At 39.7% G+C, this 24,270-nt stretch overlaps 1 protein-coding gene across 1 annotated transcript in view; it reads left to right on the top strand.

The window, feature by feature from the left end:
• PRKAR1B (protein kinase cAMP-dependent type I regulatory subunit beta) overlaps positions 1 to 23,734 on the top strand; it is a 97,534-nt gene extending 73,800 nt beyond the window's left edge. The window contains exons 7-10 of the mRNA XM_084295861.1: positions 1,434 to 1,494; positions 5,000 to 5,121; positions 22,486 to 22,567; positions 22,997 to 23,734. Of these exons, the coding sequence (XP_084151987.1) occupies positions 1,434 to 1,494; positions 5,000 to 5,121; positions 22,486 to 22,567; positions 22,997 to 23,169 (438 nt within the window). The 3' untranslated portion in view covers positions 23,170 to 23,734. The remainder of the gene's footprint in view (positions 1 to 1,433; positions 1,495 to 4,999; positions 5,122 to 22,485; positions 22,568 to 22,996) is intronic.
• Positions 23,735 to 24,270: the final 536 nt, after the last annotated feature.

Here is a 24,270-nt window from a genome sequence, read left to right as displayed (position 1 = left end):
TGCTGGTGCTGGGACTGTTTCGGAGCAGAGGTGGCCCAGGAGTTGAGGCCCTGGCAGCCTCTGCTGATGCTCTTGCTAGAAGCTGGAGCCATGGCCTGCTGAATTTGGTGGAAGAAGTACTGTTTCTTTTGGTTGTTGGATCAGGCCTGAACTGAACAGTGTATGTAGGAAGAGGGACCATGTTAACTGCTTAGCTATATCAATGTGCTTGAATCCAGTAGCCTTTCCCAAGTATTTCTGAATGCTTTGATAGCAAAGGGTGAAATGTTTCTTCTCCTTTTCCTTTGTATATCCCCACTTTCTCTGCTTCTAGCACTTACCAGTGCTCACTTTGAGGAGTAGAGAAGTGCCTTTCTCTGTGGCAGACACTGACATTTGCTTTTTTCTTTCTGGCCTATGAATAAATGCCATCTTCATTTCCTTTCCTTCAAAAGATGAGCATTATCACCTCTATGCTGTTCTCCTGCTTTGTAGATTTGACTAGCAGGCACCGGACAACCTTCAATATCTACCAAGAATTTATCCAGACAAAAATGATGTGGGTTGTCATATGGCACAGTAAACTACAGGGTAGCAAGGAAGACTCTGGAATTCCTCTTTGGTACCTGGGAAGGGTTTCTTTTCCAGTCGCTTGTATCCCTGAAGGAGTTATAGATTAATTAATAATTTTTGTCTTGGTAAAGATGCACTGTGTTTATTCATAACTGACAATATCTCTGACAATAATGTTTTCCGGAATGGCTGCTTAAGAGTGCCTTTCTGTGGTGATCAGACTTCATGTAAGCATAAGTTTTCTCAGTAATTTGTTACATAAAAAGTCTCACTAAATTGGGAATGACTTTGCTGGTGGCTGCACATACATTGATGGATTGTCTGCTCCAAAACACTTAAATCTTGTTAAAAATAATTTGAATAGGTTGTTCAGCTGTAACAATACATACAACATTGTACACGATAAAAACAAAGGCTTACACACAAACACTCCTGTCATGAAAGAGGTTCTGACCTAAAACGGTGGGACCCATGAGGGGGCATTTTATGTTTTATCCTACTTTGTAACTGTAAATTCCCTTCTAGTAGGGCCTCATTGGTAACAAGATATATATTGAATTAGCTAAACAGTTAATTGATGAAACTCTGGCTTTAAATGAGTGCCTGTAAATAATGGATACAATACACCCTTGGTGTCCAGTAACACCACTGAAGTCAGTGAAATTACACCAGGGTTGAATTTGATTCCTTCTGTCTTTGCTTATCAGGAATACAACTTGCCCAGACATTTTATGGGGAAACATTTGCCTTAGGCTGTTTATACTGGCTATGCTTAAGATTTGGAAGCAGAGGGGAAAAAAAAAAAAAGCAGCTGTAGGAAGAAAACACAAAAATACTTTGTATAATGTCCTACCTTCTTTTTCTCTCTCCTTTAATAACAGGGCAGCACACTGAGAAAGCGGAAGATGTATGAAGAATTCCTGAGCAAGGTCTCCATTTTGGGTCAGTTGCCCTTTGGACTTGTGTGTTAGTTCCTCTGTTAGACATGCTGGCTGAATGAATTTTGGTCTTTGATGGCGTGATGAAAGCCATGGTGGTCAAACAGGAGATCTCACAGTTGCATCATTTCCTAGGGAAAGAAAGTGTAAAGGGCCCTTTTTTAGGACTTTTTTTTCTCATTCTTTAATAAGCACTGAACATTTATGTTAAGGGCAAATCTTTCCTTAAATATGCCAGCAGGCGTGCACTGGTAACCTTTCAGTAGCTGCTGTTACTGAACTGCATATAGATAGAAGAAAAAGCAGTACAGAGTTATGAATTTATCATGAAGTCTAGTTACATCCTTTCAGGTGACAGGTGAGAAGCTTTTTCCTGCAAGAATACTGTATTTAAGTGCACTAAGCAAACTACCCTCACAAATCAAAATGGACTGATTTTTTTCTTCTGTCTTTTACAGCCTCTGTCTCACATTCTTAAAACATCTGTTTAGCTTCTTGTCCTTGGATTTTGTTTCCCTTTGATTAATGTGATAGCCACGAAATTCGGACATGTTCTTGATGGCCTTCAGTAGGAAAAACAACAAACCCATAATGCCTGACCAATCAATCACCATTAGGAGAACAAAACTTCTAATAACGAGGACAGTGTTAGACAGTACAATGAAACGTTGATTCTGTAGGAGAGCCATCATGTTTCTACTAGGGCTATTTTGAAAAAAACGGTTGACGATTAATTTCCTATATAATTAAAGTACTTGTATTACTATTTAAACACTTTATTTCATGTTTACTGTATTCCTCCATGATTTGAGCTTAGGTACCTGAAATACGAGAGAGTCTTAATGAAAACAGATCTGAACTTTTGAGAGGTTCTGTGCATGAGATTTTCAATTATATTTGTGTGCTTAAAGTAAGGCCAAGTGTATTACTCACTTACTAATGAAATTTTCATCATTTAAATGCTTTCTTTTATGCTTAATTTAAATCTTTCTAAATTAAAAGCTTAAATTATACTAAATTACAATGAGTATTTAAAGAAAACAAACATCTCTGCACCTGTACTAATAGGAAGCAATTACAACAATGAGACATCTCAAAACAATTTCAGAGTAGAAAGGTTATTCAAAGATGCGCTTCCTTAAACATGCGGTTTGCCATATAATTGTATCCTAGTTTGTAGTATGGTTCTTCAATCTCAGTAAAAAATGGGTAAGGACTTCAAGATTTGAACCTTTTTTAAGTACAGAAAAGCACTGGACAAAATAACACATCATTTCAGGAACTGTGAGAATTTAGGTGAAGTGTTTAAGGATCTATTTCACATGTCTAAATAGTAGGTGACAGCTGGAAAACTGCAAAGTATTTTAGAAATCTCAACACAGTACTGGGAAGTCAACTTCACCTCATGCATTATTGCGGTCAGAACTTAGTGATTTCTCACTGGAAAAATCTCTACCTGCTTCATACACATATTTTTCAAGGCCTACTGTCTGTAACTAGCTACATAATTATAAGAATATATCTATTTTTAAATCTTAAGGATTTTTTAGATTATCAGTACCTGCTTATCTAAAGAGATATAACTACTCCATTTAAATCTTTTCTCCAGCTTTTAATTAAATGTAAAGACATGAATTATATGTACTTTTTAGAAATAAAAAAATGATCTACTTTATTTGATGTTTGAATTCAACTCCGCAACTAAAACTTTGAGAGTTTTATCATGTACAAACTTCTATATCATACTCTGTTTGCAAGAACCATTAACCAATGTATTTGTAGTGGTACAATTCCTTTGGACAAAAGAGAGACACTTCGTGACTAGAGCTGGAATTAGCTTTGGATTTTTCATAAAGGCAACTGAAGAAGAAGTTTAAAGGGACTCTTTCTTTTCATTGTTAATTGCTGAGTTCTTTCTCAAAAAAAAAAAAAAAAAGAGAAAAAGCCTACTCTAGTCTGTATGAAAGAGTTTTATGCTTATTTTTAGTCAAACAGAGCACTTTTGAATATTGCATTGACAATGTGAGCTTGGACTTTGATATTAATGTTTCTACAGCAAAGACCATAGCAGGAAAGAGCATTAGTGATTATAAGTGGAAAAAATATTAGAAATAATTATTCCTCAAACTGCAACAGGAAGTGCGTAAAAATATGAAAGATAGATGTATGTGTGTCCAGCAACTCAAAACTTAACATTTTGTGCATTGTCCACTGTGATCTAGTTTTTTTTGGGCTCAGTCTGCTCTTCTGAGCTCAGCCAGAAGGCTTTTTAAATTTTAGAGAACAACTCTTTCACCTTCCCACAATACTTCTAAGCAATATTTTGAACAAAATGGGAAAACCACAGTCTGAGCAAACAACCTAAATCTAGTCTTGTTATCAGAAGCCATATCTTGACTTAAATTGTTTAGTGATTCGCAATGAGATGAGTAAGAATCAACAGAAATTTAGTAAATGAATTTTAGTCCGACTTCTTAAGACTGTGGAGGTTATAACATTGTGTTATCTGTTTCTTCTAATAACTTTTAAACCTGTTGCTTTTCTCAGTCACATCTGATAGAAAGACAGAAGTTCAAATACATTTCATTGGCTTGAATTCTCATGCAAACAGGCAGAAGAGAGAGACACAGATGAGCATCCTTCCTCTCCCCGAGAGCAGAGCAGGTAGAATTCACCCCTTAGCAAAGCCACTGGGAGAAAGCCAGCAGGTCAGTGAGTAGCCCAGAACCAGCCACTACGCAGACTGTCTTTTGCCAGGCAGGTATAGGGGATTTGTGGCAGCTGCAGGTAGGTGATAAGAACACAAAGGGGCAGGAGCTAGGCTTTATGAGTTCTTTTACTTATAAAATAGACTGTTAATATTTTCTTATTGAAGTTTACTTTGAAGTTTTTTTTTTCTCTCTAAGTGGCGTAAGGAAAAGAAAAATAGCTCTTGCACTTTTGTGTGCATTCCCAATGGCCAAAACTGCAAATGGAACAGAGGTGCAACTTTACAGAGCTATACCTGATTCCACCGCCACTGTGCTGACAGGGACTTGCTCTTGATGTCGATAGTTCCTGATCTCACACATGGGAAAATAGTCTTCTTTTGGATTAGCACCTTTCCAATGCTTATTAAGAAGGCCATCAGTAACCATCTGAGAGCAACTCTGATGAAAAAACAGCAGGACTTGTTCTGGCATCTGGGTTTCGATGTGTTAAGAGAGGATCTCAGTAGTATCTCACAACAGCTAGGCAGCATCTGGGCAGTGCAGATCAGACCACAGACTTGGGGAACTGTCAACTTGTCCTGTCCAACTTTTAAGATTATTATCTGGGTGATTATGAAAGTTTAAGGCACAATGAATAAATTCATTTTCTCAATTTGAAGTTTGTACAAAGTGCATGGATGAGAGAAATGTTTCTTTTGTAACAGAACCAGGCATGTCGGAGCTGTCAGTTTAGATATGAATCTTCAGCCAAAGTAAGAATCTTTTTATAATAAAGTTTTATGATCTTCAATACTTTAGAGTCCTTGGACAAATGGGAGCGGCTGACAGTGGCTGATGCACTGGAACCTGTCCAGTTTGAAGATGGAGAAAAAATTGTTGTGCAGGGAGAGCCTGGTGACGACTTTTTCATTATTACAGAGGTAAGTTTGGCATCTGATAAACTGTGTCTTTTCCTGGTAAAGATCAAGACGTATTATTAAAGACATTTGGTTTCAGTTTAATGTCTTGCTTCAGCATAAATCTGAACTAATTCCATTCAAACCAGGAGAATTACTCAAAATTCAGATGAACTCAGACACCAGTTCTGTGGAAATACCTTATGTGAGTGGAGGAGGACAATCCCTACTTTCCAGGAAAATGTAAGACATGGAGTTTTGAGATGTGTCTAGTGTCTTTACTGTTTGAAGGTTTCTTTTCTACTTAATTTTGCTTTTGTTCCAGATTGCCAATACTTTAGCAAGGCTGGCCAGGCACACAGTGCATTGATCTTTGTTCCCAAAGGGACTTACAGGGGAAATCACAATGAACATCTGTAGACTGGAGCAGGAGACCTGATCTGAAAATAGATAATTTGTTCTTTGTTTTGCCTTAAATTCAGTCCAAATGGCTGAGCCATTTTCTTGTTTACTCTCACACAAGCAGACAGATCTGTCAGGCAGCTGAAAATACTGACATCTTTTTGGGAGATTATCTGACACTTCAGTTCCACTGTTTCACTTCTGCAAACAGATGCTGATGGGATTTTTCCTCCCTCCCTGACATAAATATTTGGGTCTTCAGTATCTCACACAAATGCTTAGACACTGTGATGTAACAAGTTATAAAAAAGGTATTAGAGAGATTCAGACTAAGGATAACAAGCCAGCATTAGGATATGATTGTGTATGTATTGAAGTAGGAGTTTGGGGCATGGTTTTCAGTGCCAGCTGGGAGTGTTCATACCCAAATATATAGACTGGGAGTGGCTGATGTGTGTCTATGTGTGACAGTTCAAATGCACATCTCTGGCCAGATGTTAAATGACCAGCAACAAGGCAGTGATGGCATCACAAGGGGTGCTGGTAATCTGAATTCCTACCAGTGGGAGATGGGTCAGGTGGATGTAATGAACTGGTGTCATTGTGTTGCCTTGGGAGGTAGTTGTATGTACAAAGAATGCATCTCTGGTTCCATCAGACTGCTGTGTTGTGATGTGATTTTTAGGAGGAAAGAGACCATACCCTACACAGATGGTGAAGGGCTTGTACAGCACCCATTCCAAACAGCTTAGAGGCCAACAGGTTTTCCTTTGCTTGCTACTTATCTGTGAATTTTTGGACAGGTGCCTCTATCCAAGGCAGCCAAAATTTGGTTCATAATCAATATATGATACTTAAAATTCCATTCTTTCTTCCCTCTTGAGTGTTGGATGCTGGTGCTGAAATACATATTTGATTTATGAACATAGTTTCTCTTCTGAAATAACTGCACCTGCATAGCGCACGGCTACACACTTGAGGAACTCTAATTGTGATGAGCCTTCAAATCAATAGTGTGAGAATAAAACCAGACTAGATACTAGATAGGTATTTTTTTCGTTAATAACATTTTTATTACATAACAAAAATTTAGGAAATAATTTGTTCCTTTAGAAATATGGGATTTTTATTCCTACAAGAGTTACTAGGTGTCTTGTATCCTTGCAGCAGCATGAAACTAGGAAAACCTGATTTTCTTAGCCATCAAAACCCATGTGGAAAATTGGCAGCCTGCTAAAGAATTACTGAGGGCCGTTATTTTCTCCCTCTAGAAGGAACAGCTGTTAAGACTTGAATGGGTAGAAAAGTATTAACACTGTGTACTGTGTAATCATAAAGTATCTGCTCACCTCAGCCATCCATTATAAATCTAGCATAGTTTCTTACTTTAGAAATTGCCTGTATTTTTCTACATTAAAGAATGAACATCCAGTATCAATTATTTCTTGTGCTGCAGTAGTATTTATGCCTGCTCGCCTGTAGTTTAAAGATTATATTTTAAACCTGGTTTCACATGAGTTTGCATCTTTGATGTTCAATTTGTCTGCAGGATTGCTGATGAACCCACCAGGAACACTTTATTCCACAAACTTTGGTTGAAATTAATTTTGGCTGGTTTGTTGTCACAACATGCTGAAAAGTCATTAGCTTCTCTCATATTTTCTCATCATTTATTGATGTTTGTGGCCTTATAATCCAAACACTACAAATATAGCTAATTTGTTAGGCTGCTACGTGTGCAGAAACCATTTCATATATCACCAGAATGCAGCCTCCTTTGGAGTACGGTATGTCCAGTAGTACAAAGCTGAACTTTCCCACAGAATTTTTGGGAAGGATTCTTATTTATTATAAAACGTAGTTACTCATGACATGCCTTAAACAAATCAGTTACCAATTTCTAAGGTTTTAGTACAACTACAGAGATTACCAGCATCACACATACTGGTTTCAAGTGGGATCTTGTGACTTCTATCATAAAAGGTTCTCAAAGACACCCAGAACTCATGGATTTTAAATTGCTAGCACAGTTTTCTATGAACTTCATAAATTGTTTATTTCTGGATAGCCTGCAATGCTGCCTTCCTCTGTGACATCGTACAGGATGCTGTCTTTTAACAGCCTACAAATGAATTGGCACATTCAGGCAGACTGAAATGCAATTTTTAAACACCTTTTTAAGGGGAGACTTACAGATTGACCAGAAAAGCAACTCCTGATTTAAACTAGAAATACCATCCTGGTTAGTACGGAAAAGAGTATTTAGTTTCCCTTTTCTATCAAACAAGCAGATTCACCTTTTCCCTTTTTTTCTTAATATAACCTTTTTCATGGCTTTCTGTCCAGCATCTGCCTCCAGTGTTGCATAGATCACGGTAGGGTGCAGGCTGTTTGAGGTGCAGGATGTATGCATGAAAATGCTACGTGGAGGCAGAGGCTGCAGCATGAGCTCAGCCAAATTATTAGAATAACAAAAAATATGCATGGGGAAGAGCTACAGGAAACCAGGCTTGTTAAGTCCACTGCTCACAGTGCTCTTTGTGTTCATTTTTTGTTAAAAATCTGATGAGAAGAGTATTACCCTGAGATTTAAGGACTGCAAGATTTTTTCTGCCATGCTAAGTCTTCACAGGCAGCAGTAAGATGTTTACCAGTAAGTTGGTTGGGTGTTTTTTCATTCAAATGTTAAGCAGCCTTCAACAAGATTTAGTTTAAATATTTAAGGCTGCTATTTTTTCCAGTGATAGAATTATTTTAATGTTTATACCATACTCCTTAATTTGAAGATAGGATCAGAAGTGAATGCATGCTTACAAAAGCAAAATAACTACTTTTGTGAGGTTGATTTACTGCACTTGAAACTGGTAATTAAGAAAAGAAAAAAGAAGCAGCCCTGCAGTTTCTGTATTTTCAGATATTTCCAGGTCTTATTTTCCCACTATGCTTTTCACACAACAAACTCGGGCTTTCCCAGACCAGACAGATGTGGAATGTATCTGTTGGATTCCAAGGTCATGGAATTATCCCATATGAGATTCCTGGCACAGAGGTGAAAAACTTTAAGCACCATGAAACAATTGTTGCCATAAAGAATTATGTTTTGGCAAGCGTAAATCATAACAGATGTACAGTTTCTAACAAATACATTTGCAGTTGTATTGTACACTGCCACACTGTGTAACCAACGGTAGGGAGGATTTATTCATCTGACTTCAGATAAAGCAAATATTTTTAGCTAGTGTTTTAAAGTGGTAGCTTGCAAAGGCATGTGAGCTTTGCAGAATTAAATATCCCAGAAGATGTTACGTCCCTTTAAATGAAATGCCATTTGAACGAGGGCTGATTTTTTTTCCCCAACTCGTGCTTTGCCACTGACTTCAGTTCAAGCAGCAGCTCAGACTAGTGTGGTAGTTCTATGAAACTGGAAAGAACTGAGTTTTTTGCTGTTGTCTAGGTTACTGAACAAGGTAGTGACAATAGTATTAAAAATAGAGGTTAGGATCGTGTACCATTCTGTAACTTCAGCTTCAAACTTGGCTCGGTGGCACTGCACCTTGGAGAAAAGTCCATAATGCAGCTACCGAAAATGCTGGGATCTGCAGCCGTGAAGTGCCCTGCTGGGTTTTCCAGCTCCCAGCCCTCCCTGTGTCAGATCACTTGGATCTACTTGTCACTGCTAAGCACCATATACGACACACAGTTATTGTCATGGGACTCCGCTGAATGTGCTCGGGGAGTCTTTTAATATCAGTTGCATTCTGAGAGCTCACTGTGCCTGACCGGTTGCTGAAGTGCTGCCAGATGGCCCCAATTCTCCAAAAAGTTTGACATGGTTTAAGGAAAATGCACACACAGATGCAAACGTGTGCAGGTGTGGGACAGGAAAACAGCAAAATGGTTATGATAATGCCACACTGTGCCCACGGAGGACAGCTTGTAACTGTCCTTTAAATGTGCTGTCCGTAGCCTGTCATCTCCTAAGAGGACAGTTTGGTTTAAGTGGTGCATAAAGCAAAGAAATAAAACTGCATGAGAAGCAAAACATTTCCAATTAATAGCTGGTTGAGCTGCCCAGCAATAACATGCAGCAGCCTAAAAATAAAAGAGCTAAAAATAGAAGATAATTGGCAGGAGAAAATTCAAGGAGAAATGGACCCATTGTATCAAGCAGTTTCACATTAGAATTTTTACTTTAAAACATTTAAAAACCTAGTATTTTTAATTGTAGATTAGTGTTAGTGACAGTGTGTGGTTCCAGCCTCCTCTGTAAGTCCTTTGTGAAAAGCACTGAAAAAAAGCTTGGGATTTGTGTTCCTTATTGTTTTCCTGGTGGCTAGAAAGGAGGCAGTCAGGGCCTCTGATTTTCAGGCTTACTTGTATTATCAGTGCAGCCTGTGGGCAGATTGTTACCCACCCTGGGCCTCTGCTTCCACATCAGTGGGAGTAATCCTAATGACACTCCATAAAGGTGAGTAAAAGCTTCACGGGAAAATGTATTAAGTGTCCACTAACACTGAAACCAGGGAATGGGAATAGCAAGACTGGAAAATAAGAGAAAATTTTCACTGACAGTGCAGAAATCCTTCCAAAACTGGTGCAGAGAACTGCCTGACTGGTAGAAATTAGTCAAATGAATTGGTAATAATTATTGATCCAGCCAAGAGTAGTGCTGATCACATTCAAAACAGCGTTGTGATTCCTGGGGAGCTGCTAGTTGTCATGCTGCTGTTGACATTTCAAGTCAGAGCCACTAACTGGCTCCAGTCTGGGCAGGATCCACTGTGAGTTATTGTGACTGCTGAAAGCATGCTTGAGATACTGTCCTGTAGGTGAAATCAGTGTTTCCAACCCTGCTGACACTCTTGGCATGCTGTGGAGGGCCTCTGCAGAAAAACAGTTCAAAGCTTCATTAGGTGGAACAGTGTTTGTAAACTCTTTGTAGCATGGTAACGTGAAGGAGAGGAGGAAGATCCTTGGGCTAGCTAGGAAGGGCACTCTGCTCCTTACAGAATTCGGCCTTTTTGTAGGAAAAGTAGACTTGAGTCTTAAATTGCACAAGAAGCATCTGAAGATTTATGATTTAAAAGCTCTTCAAGAAAGAAAAGAAAGGAAAAAAAAAATAATAGCCCAATTGTTTCCTGCTTTAAATTGTTGCTCTTTGACATTCTAACCCAAGAGAGACCCCTTTGGCAACTACCCCTACAACAGGCAGGAGAACTACAAAGTAAACTTCTTCCGTATGGTTAATGAAGTCACTGCCTTAGGCACACTCTGCTATCACACCTGATAATCTCTTTAAAAACACAGTGTGATTAATTATTAATTAGGAAGATGAATGTTGTCTAGAAAAGGAGTTTCAAAGGCTACAATCCGAATTGCTTAGTGTTACCAGGATTTTGTTGATACCAGGTATGTTTGTTAAAGGCAGTCTGCAGCAACTCCTAATATGCCTCATAAATAAAATATACCTAATAAGCAGAGCCAGCAGTCACTGAGGGCTCTGCAGTTTGCTTATTTTCAACCGTGGAGACGTTGTTTTCTGTAGGACTCTTACAGGAAAGGTAGACTCAATTTTGTTGATATCACCTGGCTGTACTCAAACAACAGCGCTTCCATTGGCCCTGCATCAAAGTTCATAGGCGTTCAGGGTGCCATTTTTAATGGCCAGCTGATGTCAAAGATAAAAAGGTAGGTGTGTGATTGGGTGCCATCCTGCCTGGGGATGGAGGTGAAGTATTTTGCCATGTCAGTGACTGAAACATTGGTTTAGTTCATCTCTGGTTGAATTTGCTTTAAATTTGACTTCAGTGAGCAGTGGATCAGGCTGCATATATATGCAATCTTCAGCGTATACTTACCTCTCCTCTATTAGAAAAGGCCAAAATTTCATAGTAAGCAACTGGCTGCTCCACTTCTTGCTCCCAACTGCAATGGGAGGACCTGTCAGTGACTGCAGCTTTTGGTCCTTCCAAATCTTTCTCCAGCCCCAGTGATAACCATGGCAATGTAGGCACCTCCTGTAAATTCTGCAAAATCTGAAACCACAGAAGTGATGTATGCTGGATCATTTTCTTAACATTTTCGTGAGATTTCAGATTAGCCAATATTTCTAGTCTATTTTAGAACTTTGCAGATTTTGTTCCTCATTTGTGGCAGAAACCAGGACAACTGTATGTAAATTCTCTGAGTTGCTATGAACCCAGAGATTGGAGAATAATGTATAATAGTTTAAAAATGTATGGTTAAAAAAGTACTGTCAAACCCAGTCATGACTCAATCTCTAGTCCACAATCAGAATTAAGTCCTTTTGCATCATCCTTCTCTAACAGCATTCAGTTTAATTTTTATATTCTAAAAATGAAGCATTTTTAAGAGAACTCTGATAGGTAGGAAAACAATGTAAAAGTAGCATCCCCAGCCAACATTTAGTTATGGAAAGAAAATTCTCGCTTTGATTGGCAAATTCATGTGGCTTTCTGTAAGCATATGACCAAATAATTTTGAGAGCCATAATTACTGTGGTATATTATCTATGTAACCTGTTTACCTACTCGTTAGGTACTTATCTATTGGTCTTGAACATCTCATGAACTTCATGGAGTTGATGCTCACTACACCTGTGTGATGAGGTGTGTGAGGCAAGCTCCACATTACATGTTACGATCTGAAGCACGGGCACAAGAACTAAGATAGCTTCTCATTCCTGCTGAAAAAAATCAGTGGGAATTAGGTGCCTTGAAGGTCTGGATCTTCATGCTTTTGCTCACAGTAGGTCTAAGGCAGAGAAGAAGTGTGAACTCTGTAGCCAGAATCCCAGGCTACTGTACTGACTGACTGTCCTTTTTCCTTTACATTAAATTTTACAGCCCAAAATAATGGGTGCTCTTTTCTACTGCAGCTTATGTGGAAGTCGTTTGCACGTTGTATTGCTGACTGAAATTTGTTTATTTCTTCCCTTGTTTTTGTATAATAGTCTTTCATAAATCAAAGGTTGGCAAATAATAAAAACCCAAGATTACTTACTGGCTGAAGGACTATTTGCAGTGTCTTTGGCTACATAGTTCAAAGGATTCGTCTTCTCTTGGAAAGTAGCCCTAGAACTGCTGATGCTTAGCTGTAAAATAAAAGCCGTCCCAGGAATGATGCTATCAGCAGTCCCAAAGGGCTAAAATGGCAGCTGAGGAGTGATATGCTAGTGGTCTTCCAGGACACTGCGACTGAGAACATTGCTTATGCCAGCATCATGAGGTACATGCAGGACTGTGTTACTCCATCTCACTCGGACACTGGTAAACTTACATCTTAAAGCAAAAATATGAGGAAGAGGCAGTGCGGCAGTCTTGTTCTCAATGGTTTAAAAGTAACCTCTTTTCATAACCTCTCTTTGCACATACTATACCCAGTGCAAAAAAATGCATATGAATGTTTCCCCAGTTCATTTCTGACATGACAGCTTGTGTAGGAGTCTTCAGTCTCATTCAGTTGTAATTTAAAACATCTGATTTGTAAACCCATAAAATGTAAGTTTTAGCTGGAAATTCAGCCACACCCTGCCCTCTTAGCACTATAGGGTATGCGGAAAATGGAAGATGGCTTGGTGTGCAAAGATGTAAAACCCAGTGTTAATAATAATCAATTTCATGCTTAGTACTTGTGTGCTCCATTTGAATTTTCATTAAAATCAGTGCTAGGTTTTCTTTGTGTTCAGAACCAACTGTGACTTTCTACGTACATAATGCTTGCTTTAAGGCATGGTTTTGGTTTTGAGTCGTCTCTCTTTAGTCTTGTTCGGTAGAGTCTTGCTACCATGGAAGTCTGTGGAAGCAGCAGAGGTTCACAGGTAATGAAATGCCTCTGTGTGAGTCAGGAGAGCAGCCCAGGCTCCTTACCCCTCTAGGTTTTCAGGAGGTTCTCAGGATCTTTATAAACAATTTGGCATTGAAGACTGAGTACTAGAAAAGCCTGTTTTGTAGTACTTTCTCAACATGACCACGAACATTATGATCTCCATGATAAACTCCCGTTTCCCCTTCCCCCAGTTTACTCCAAGTTTTGTTTCTTGCTCTGAAGCTGTTGCCCTAGCTGGCCACAGCTGCCAGCCCAGCCCTGGTCACAGCATTAGTTATGAGACTTTAATTATGATGTCTGTCTCAGACTTTTGCTTGGTCTGGTTACTTCAGTATCTACAGAATGTTTTCACAAAGAAGCAGATGGTGGTAGGAGTAATTGGGCCGTAAAACAACATTAACAGCTAAAAACGATTTTCACCAGAAAGGATTTTGCGGGCAGGGTGAAGGAGGTTCAGCACTGTTTTCATGTTTTCTCTCCCTTGCATTCAACACTGCCCATTCTGTAGGTGGTAGCAGGCAGCACTGTCTGCTTCCAGGACATGATAACTGTAAGGTCAGTCACAAATATGAACAGTTGATGAATAACCCATTATAGAGTCACTTTTATGTTGACTCAGTGGACATTTCCTGGCTTCAGAGAGAGTAAAGATAATGGCTAGCTTTGTAGAAAGAAAGAATCTCTAAAATGCAACATTTTTTTTCCTTTGTGACTTTTATTGCTTTGTAGGCTGACATGTCAGAGGGAGGAAAACAGTGCATTGTTGCCAATAATCCACAGCGCTTGGCACAGACAGTCTTTAAAATCTGGCACTGGGATGAATATTAATTCAGTTGTTTTCCCACAGAAGCTACTGATTAGTCAAGGCCAAGTATCCCTGAGATGATTCATTAAAACCCAGCATCGGAGCCCACCTTGACTGAGCAGATCGGCTTTGTGTCACCACTGCAGCAGGTGGACTGAATATGTAATAGAAGGGGCAACTAGAATTCTAGAACAGGGCGAAGATGAAAGTGCAGATGGACCCCAAAGTCCAGACTATGGTGCAGCCGCTTCCCAGCTTTCTGCCAGCAGCAGCTGGGCACAAAGCCGGGATAACTAGCCACAGAGGATTACACCCCAGGCAAGGGGCTCCTCCCATGTCTAAGAGCTGCTCTCGTCACCCCTGTGTCACCGTCCCCTTGCTCCCAGGCTTCCCAGTGCCAGTTGGCATCTGGTGGTTTGGAAGAGGCATGGGACTACCACGGCCCTGAGTCTGGGAGGCTCAGAGGCCACTGTGACATGCCCTGTTCCGTGCTGCTCCCTTGCTTTTTTGACTCTCGATGAAGTCTTGAGGCTACCAACACTTGGAGTTGCCTCTGATGGACTCCTGAGAGATCCTAGCTATGCTGATGCAGCTAAAGGGCAACATTTTGAAGTCAAAAGACTATAAAGCTGAAAGTTTTGATTATGAAAAGCTTTTCAACAAAAAAGTCTTAATGAATAAATCCCAATTTTTTAATTCTTTGTGCAAAACCACTGTTTCACCTCCACACGTGAGGCAAAGTACACTTTGTGCAGTACTCTGCTTCTTTTGGTTTTGCACTGTCTTTATTGGTCTCTGCTTGAATCTTGTCTTGTTCCATCTAATAACGTTTCTTTTACTTCAAGTACATTTAGGTACAGGACAACTTTCATGCAGGCTGCCTTAAAGAAATAATGAAGGGAAAGATTGCCTGAGATACCGCAATAGGAGGATGAGCAAAATGATCTAAAAGGTCTTCCCATGTCAAATGTCTACAATTTTAAATAGTAAATGATCAAGGCAAAGGCATTTCCTGGTGATTAATGACTGGCTGGGTGTAGTCATGTCTGGGCCTTAACCCTGGCCTCTTGTATATCCCTAGGAAATGCCCTGTGGCTCAGTTGTTTCTGCTGGTTCAAGCTACACTTGGTTTATGATTGATTGTCATTTTTAAAAGTACCTTTATGTTTGTCGCTATTTTGGTGACTGCTCTAGACAGCTTTGTTCCTCTCTCTCGGGTGTGGATGTTACTCCTAAACCAACATAAATGTGCCTAGATAGCAGAAGTGATGGAAGCTTCGATATGCACATGGTAGTCCTATGCAGGTGTGATACAGCTGGTACACACGGTGAACTGCGTATTGTTTAGTGTCAAGCATGGCTGTAGAGCTCACGTATAGGATCCATGCCAGCTGGGAAGTAATGTTTGCTTCCCACCTTTGCTGAATTGCAGTCCGCATTAATGTTGTTGGCAATTAAGGCCAATAAAAAATATGATGAATTAATGTTATAAAGTTATGATGATTACATTATGATAATCATGTACATCATCACTGGAGTTGTTGCAGTATAAAGGCATTTTCTACAGCGCTGCTCTCTCTCAAGGAGGTCATTGGGGTACCCCAGTGCTCCCATTATTACCATAATGCTGCCCTTTAAGCTCATTTGACATAGCACTGTTAAATCTTAAAGATACTCCCAAGGTGCTGGCTTTCTGAATATCTGCTGAAATCAGTGGCACTCAACATTTTTTCTAGAGTCACAACTGAATTAAAAAGACCGAATGTGCAAAATATTGTGTATTTGTTTTCAAAGCTGGCAGCAGCTCATGTTTCTGACTTGGGCATTGTCTCTTTCACTGTAATCTACGGAGATCCCTAATGGATGGAGAAAAGAATTCACTTGCTACAGATAAGGAAACCAAACAACCAGCACTTTTTCACTTAATGCAAACCTGGGGGCTGTTCTTGTAGACATTACTTACTAAATAGCCAATATAATAGGCACATCATAAATGACAGTCATTAAAGTAAAGTTTGCCAAACTGGACCAAAGGTTTCACATCAAAGAGAGATGAATTGATTTAAATGATCATTTTTAAAGTGGAGGGTGAAACAAGAGCTGACAGATCTCAGCAGGACTCACAGATCCACTAGGCAACTGTTATTTCCAGGATTTTTGTAGCATCAGGAGCTTTTGGCCCTTCTTAATTTAAGCTCATGATTTGGAGATGCTCTACTGGTGATTTAATTACGTGCCTGAACCAGTGAGTAGACAGATATGGTTCTGTAGCTTATCGTCCTTGTAGCTATGGCAGTGTAAGAACATTGCCAGGACAGTGTTTGTAGGTAGGAAAATGGTATCTTTTATTAGATATATCTGGAGAAATAGACAACTCGAGGAAAGGTGTGTGTGCCCAAAAGCATTTCTCTTTTTTTCTAGCTAGTTGGCCTAATAAAAGATATTTCTTCCACAAACTTTGTCTTGCCTGCAATTAAATAAAATGATCACAGATTCACACCATGTGAAAGATCTTTTAATTCATTTCATATCTGCTATTGCTTCCAGTAAAACCAGTAGGAGTCCTTACATTGAGTCCCGTGTGATTCACCGCGTGTATAGGAACGTTTTATACCACTGCACAGCCTCTTCCTTCGTCTTTTTAGCGCAGATTTAATAGCAGCATATAATGAGGGCTTGTGTTGCTGGGGAGTGAAGGGAAAGTTATCTTTTCGATGTGTGAATTATGGAGTGTGTGGATTAACAAAGTGAGAAAGAGCAAAGGTATGTTCATAATAGAAATTGATGGAGCTAATAGCAATAACAGATGGATAGGCCTGACCTTTTTCATCGCTAATTCTATAGAAAAACTACTGCATTGCTCTTTTCTAGTGGATTGTGGAGAGGAAAATGAAATAAGCTAGAAGAACTTTCTAAGCTCAAAACTAGGGTAGAAGTACAACATTGTGAGGACATGGAGAAAAAAACTGTCTGCCATGCTTTACTTTAAAAATAAGTGAAAAAGTAAAAAATAAAAATGGAAATGGAAATAGAAATAGAAAAAGTAGCTTATTGCTTGTAAACATTCAAATTCTTTTCTTCAAGATGTAGAATTTTATTTTGTATACTTAGTGTATCAAAAGGACGTAGACATTGATGTTGCATCCTATCATCAGAATAAATAACCATTCTTCAATTTTAATAACGATAAATATGTCTCTTATCACAGATGGAACCTCACTGAATTTTTTACTGATTGCTTTATCTTTACACTGAGAGCTTTGGCTGGTGGAAACAGAACATCAACAAGAGTTGGTTTAACTTTTAAACCAAAAAGTTAAAAAAAGCAGGGCTCATTTCCCTGCCCAACCCCAGCCCCTGGTAAGGGGCCACCCTGCACAGCCCACCCTACCCAGTGGTACCCAGGACACTTCCCTGCCAGCGCAGGGGGGATCCCATCTGATCCACAGAGCTTCCTCTGCTGGAATAGGGGGAAGACTACAGGATTACCCCTCTGACCTTGTTGAACGTTTCCCTTTTATAACTAAGCTACTTAGGCCAATTCCTGGCTACAGAATTCATACTTAAATATGAAGATAGAGCTCCTGAAGCACTTCGTGCTTACAAGGACATGCAGGATCAGGCATGGGAATCTTCATGTTGATCCAGATGGGCCACTGTAGGATGTCCTACTCATCCCTACAGTCTGATAGTTTAAAAATGAAACATCTATCAAAATCTTATTACTTTGGAGAGGATGGGAGCTCATGGATTATAAACCCTAACTTATTTTTTTGTATCTTAAATTATGCTCCTGTATCTAAGCCATAAATTTTTACCAAACAAACTGCTGATGCATTTGAAAGACAGGAATAAATACTCTCAGCGCTGTGACAGAAGCGTTACAGAGGGAGTGAGCAGGTGCGTGGGGTGAGGATGGCAGAGAGGTGGTGATGGCACATTGCTTTTGGAACTGCTACTCTTGTTGTTTTTGCAATAAGATGCCTGTATTTACTAGGAGCAGAGGAGGGGAGGTTAATGATATCGGTTCCTGGGAATACAGGCACTCCCCGTGGCTGAAAGGGAATATTCCTGGATCCACCAAAGATCATTTCACTCCCAAGTGTCTGCGAGGAGAACGACATGCCTGTCTGCTTTCAGTTTCATATCATCACGAAGTGCTGATTTATTAAATGGTGTAAAAACTTCTTTACAGTGTTTGAGCATGTACTCTGAAAGTTTTGCTCTGTGGCGTAGGAGGCTGAAATGACTATCAGGGTACAAGACAGTATTTTAAATTGAGCAGCACTAAATAGCCTGATCCTGAAAATCTGGGACTGTGCAGTTTATTTCACAGAGACTGATCCTGCCAAGTTTTATGTGCCATTTAAGGGGAAATCTTTTCCGTTGAGACCAAATGCTTTTGGTGGGTGAGAGTGATAAGCCCCTTGAATCCTTACTAGATAATACTCATACCTCCCAGGACAGGGCTCAGGAGGTTTATTCAGGGCTACCATTTATACGAGGCAGGGTTTGCTCAAGCGCAAGAAGGACGGAAAGCTCAATAACTGCATTGGAAAGATTTGACAAGTAAACTAAAATGAAATACAGCCGTGAGGCCTGTGATGGGAGCAAGGGTAGGGGTCAGCACCTAATTCATTTAGTATGAGAACTTTGGTAAGTGTGTAAATATTAGGGGATTGTTTCTGTATTATTTTATTTTTGCTCTTACACTGCTCATGTACAATTGGACTTTTCCTCTGATACAGTTAGAATAACGTTGTTTCCAGAGATAAGATACCTAAAGCGAAGGTGAGGCAGATAGATAATTATAAATACATCTTCTTTGTTTCGTGGTGTGGACGGTCTTCCCGTGAAGGTCACTGTGACAATGCTCCAGGATGTACTTGTGGAGCTGGTGACTTTTGCAGAGAGAGGCCAAACGGCGTAATCAGATCTTACATCTGGGTGCTCGCTGTCAGGGTTTCAGGAAACTTCTTTTGCTCCATGATAGACCTGTTCTCACTGGGCAACGGGAAAAGCCTATGTGACTGTTAAAACAAGAGTGGAAAAATATGTATCTGGAATATGCATTGCTTTGTCCTGCCAAGCCAAGTGTTTATTGTGGAGGCCAGACACATCTGTCCTCCTCCAACAGATAGCATGGTGTTTCTTGGATTAAAAAGGCCGACTGTAGTGGAACAGTGGAAGAAATTGCTTCAGAAGACTGACTTATTGAAGTCCTATATCATATGGACCCTGTCAAAAAAATATTAAGCACAATAAAAGCTGACACTAGGGGAGATGAAAGCAATATTGCTTGATATTGTGATTACCTTTATGGCAACGTGTTCAAGATGAGCAATGGGAAACTGACTCTTTTTTTCATTTGACCTGGGCAGTCAATATGATTACTTTGGGGATTTTTTTGTTGTTGTGTGTAATAAAACATCTGTAATAAAAGTTTTTTAAAAAATAGTTTTGGGAAAGAGAATGGAGACATGGATTGCAGACAGCTATTTGGGTCAAGGGGTTAGGTTTTTGCCAGGCTCCAGATGGGGACTGAGTGGAGGACAGGGGCTGGAAGTGGTTCTGAAGCTGATTCTGACTCCATTGCAAAAGCAATAAGAACAGCATTGAGTTAGGCCCATGCACTGCACCTGATCTGAAGTTTGTCCAGAGAGAGATTGATAAGCACATTATTTATTCCCTTTATGAGGTATTTCTTGAGAATTCTGCTTAGGAAAGTGTGTTTGTTTTTAAAGCTTGCAGTAAGTGCAAATAACAAAATTCATTACGCTATCTTTGCATTTTCATCCTCTTTCAGATTTACTGGAAGATCTTGGAAAACAGCAGCTTTGGCGAAACAATTTAGTTATATCAAGGATAAGGAATTCTTGCTGGAAACTTGACAGGCACCAAATCACTTTCTTACATGCCGTCCTTTCAGTTACTTTTGTGGATGGCCATACACTTGCTGTGGACAGTTTTATGTACACGGCAGGTCTTAACAGCAGATAAAACCCCAAGCAACTGCGACCAAAAGACCAAAGGCAGCCTCCCTTAATATGTTAGCTTATTTCTGAACAACTGATCTTGAAACATCGCCCAGCTCAGGTGTCCTTGCTCCTGCAGGTTGTGCCAAGCACATGGTTCTGTATCTTATGCCATCAGATGTCTGGCATATCAAGAGTGAAAGCATTGAAGCCAAGAGTTTTGCAATTGTTTTCAAATGGACTAGGATTTACAGCCCTGCTGTTTATTCAGTATTTTTTTAATGCTGATACGGCATGTGGCTGGTGGAGTAGAATGGTAAATTGTCATGGCCAATATAATGTGGTGACAGTCTGATATCTACTAATTTATACTAAGCACAGATTACTGCTAATGGGCAAAATAAGACATTATAACTTCTACTGTGTCAGATTAATTTGATATACATCCAAGTACATATAAAAACCATCAGATGCTTAGCACCTTTCAAACAGTGCTTGCACATTATTTGATTTTTGGCTCTGGTTCCTGCCATCATCAGAAGTAATTTACCTCTTCATTTGTGTAGCATAGAAAGGTTGCATTATAAATTAACCTAGAGAGTGCCCCAGCAATTCATAAATTATATGGGCTTAAAAATAACCCTGTTACGAAATAGGACATGATGCAATACAACAGTATTACAGCATCTTAGCAGTACTTGTTCAGAAAAAAGCAAATTATGATAATTTGCTACATAATAGTGGATATTCCTGGGCCCCAGGTCCTAGAAAAACAAAAGTCAGACCTGAAGCAGCCTCACATTGCTGTTCAGATTTACAGTTCAATGACAATGTTCAGGATCCTATGGGGCATATTTAAACACAGCACAGAGGTGAAGGGCTCGTTCTGCAGGGTGCTGAGTGCCTTTAGCTGCACTGAAGCCAAGGAGCTTGAGGTTGCTCAGTGTCTCCTTGAGCCCCCATTGTAAACTGAAGCATACATATTTATTTCGATGCAAGGAAGCTGAAAGATGTGTGCAGCTGTCTCATCTGCACTGAACACTCAGCACTGGAGGGAGGTTTGTGCTCCAGGCTGGAGTGGTGCTGCAGCTGGTTACAGGCACCAATAGTGCAGATGAGCAGAGCAATATGCAAGGCTTGTGTGTTAAACTAGGGGATTCCTGTGATACTGTCCAATAACTGGCATCTTCCAAGCATAGGTCACTTTACTGTGTCTCCCCCACTTCTCTGTCCAGGTTGTATCAGCTCCCAGGTATTACTTTACAAGCTGAAAATTGAAAAAAAAAAAAAAAAAAAAAAAAAAAAAAGCATTTTCGATGCTCTCCAACAGCACCTAACTTCTGCCTCTGTTTTGCACTGTTCTTGCAGCAGCATCAGGCCACTGTCAAAAAAATTGGCTCTGCAGTCTATTTAAAAATCTTGTTTTATTAAGAATCTTTTTAATTTCAGTTAAAATCAAATACGTTAACATTTTGCCTTTGCCATGGCTTCTGGTGTAGACTCTGAACATAATTTCTAATGTCGTAGTAATTTTTTTGCAGAAAGCAGCTACCTTCTTCCCCTACAAAAACTTTGTGCCGCAAATAATTTAAGATTTCCTCCAGGTTAGAATATTTTTGCATGTAAAACCCCTTTGAAGGTTTAAATAGACTGTTACTGAGTTTTGACATGTATTAGCACGTGTTAAGCACTGCAGTTATTAACGGTCGTGGAGACAAGACACATTCCATCTCTCAAGTGACTGACTTGCAGGTGTCCAGATCACTAAAGGCCATGAGAAGGCAAAGACACTAAAAAAAAACACTTTCTGTTGCAATTAGCATTAAAACTCCCTTTACCAACAATCTTGGCAAGAAAGCCAGTTAATGTTCAGGTGAGGAATATACTCTAGTTGCTGCTTTACAAATTTCTGTCCCTAGATTGTGGCTGGGAAAATTGCCTTTTTAGTGCTTATGATGAAAATCTTCTCTGCATCACTTGTAAGGTTCCCCATCCACTCAGAACATATTTTTAAAGTATATTGAAGCATACATTTGCACAGCATGATGTGCATTAGTAACATAGAAATTACTGAATTCTGTGCTGTTCCTCTTGTGTTGTGCCTGAGCCCAATCTGTCCACATCCAAACAATGCCACATTCATAGAGTGAAATCAAGTTTTCCATACTGGTGTTTTTTTTTTTTTAATTCTTCAATTCCTTTTATTCATGTATAAGAAATTGAGATTGTCATCTTTCCCATAGCAGAACTAAAGGAGTGTGACGTGTCCTGCGAAAGCGGATACTCCAGACTCAATACTTTTCAAAGGGGTAGCAGGTTTAGGCAAAGCAAAGTAACCTTCCCCGCTTCTGTTCCCAGGGCACAGCTTCCGTTCTCCAGCGCAGGTCTGATAATGAGGAGTACATTGAAGTGGGAAGACTTGGACCATCAGATTATTTTGGTAAGAAAATTCAGCTTAAGCATGGTTCAGAAAGACAGCAAATGGGATTGTATGAGGTAGTTGCTGTCTTAATTAGCGTTCTACTCTTTAACGAACAAGGGGTTATGCATAGGTCAGCTTCTGCTTTCAGCAATACTGAGAGATTTCACTGAAGCCAAAACTATTCCTTGGTTTACACCAATGTAGCTGATAGGAGACAGCTCCAGAATCAGCAAAACAGTCTGAATACATTTGTTTTCAAAGACATTTTACACTCATGCATTATGCATGTGTAATGCACTTGTACTGTCAACAGAATTATGTAGAGTGTCTATCAAGATAATATAAAGGGATATGTTCTACAATCAAAGTAACTGTATGGTGGCCTGAATATGCACTTTCCAAAAAAGAGGCGCAGACGTGTGACAGCGCATTTGTCCCTATTTTCAGGTGAGATAGCATTATTGCTCAATCGGCCCCGGGCTGCTACGGTGGTGGCACGTGGACCCCTGAAGTGTGTAAAGCTCGACCGGCCCCGCTTCGAACGAGTGCTTGGCCCTTGCTCTGAGATCCTCAAGAGAAACATTCAGAGATACAACAGTTTCATTTCACTCACTGTCTAAATGATTCCTTTTGGAAAGCTGCCTTTGTGTGACCTTGTGCACTTAAATTTGCTCTGTGCAGCTCCATAGCTTTATAAAGAAAAAAATAAAAGGTGTGCATTTCATGTGTATTTTTTCTGTTATGTCATGCACTGGATGTCAGTTCAAATATTATGTATCATTTAAGAAAGAAGACAACTGTTTGGATAAGACTAGCTTGGGGGTACCATGCAGGGAAGATTAGGCTCTTGGCTTGCAGGCAAGATTTTTACCTGTTGTTGGATCATATAGATAAAACTGTGTTTTTAACTATTTAAACTATGTATGAATGTCTGTTTCCCTCATTATCTTTCACCTACCCTTAAAGTTGGTTTTATTCACCTTTTGTAAGCTTCTTTGGTAAAGTGATGTTCCTCTGCCTGTCACTTCTAAAAGCCTTTTCACTGCTTATGGACTGGAGGTTTCTGAAATCCATGCGGTCAGTGGCAGTTGCACAATTTAAGAGGGAAGGTTAGAGAAAGGTTTTGATCATTCCAGTAAGCCAAGGAAAAGTAGAACTTTTGAGTCACCTTGTTTGTGGTTTAGAAATAGGGGCCATATTCCTCTGTGTTACAAGCCCTTTCAATGGGAACTTCACTGAACTAAGCGGGGCTTTGTAACATATTTATCTGCACCAGAGTGTCCTCAGCCATTTTTTTGAATATTATATGAAATACTTAAGAGATAATGGCAGCTGTACATCAACAGTTTAATAGGACTCTTTTATGTAAGGTCCACTTAATTAAAATTAAAAGCCTTTTTTTTAGTATATGACCAGGATTCTCTGAAAGCCACATACATGTTCCAAAATGCTGCCTCTCCTCCAAAAGACACGTATTGCAGAACAAAAAGCACCAGGAACCTGCAGTAAGCCCCATGCGGGTGCAGCCTTGCAGGCAGCTGTGGCTGCTCTATGTAGATATGGGTCTCCTCTTCAGTGGAGCTTTTTGCAGAGCCAGGCTTTGCTCTGCAGCCCTCCAGGATGGGATCAGTTAGATTATTCTTTGGGGAAGCTTTTCCTTTGAAGGAAAACTTCTCTTTGCTAACGGAAGCAAATCCCTGCATCCCTGCTACTCTAAATGG

The sequence above is a fragment of the Netta rufina genome (genome assembly GCF_964035555.1).
Source record: "Netta rufina genome assembly, chromosome: 15".
Classification (NCBI taxonomy): Eukaryota; Metazoa; Chordata; class Aves; order Anseriformes; family Anatidae; genus Netta; species Netta rufina.
This window is presented reverse-complemented; position numbering and strand designations above follow the sequence as displayed.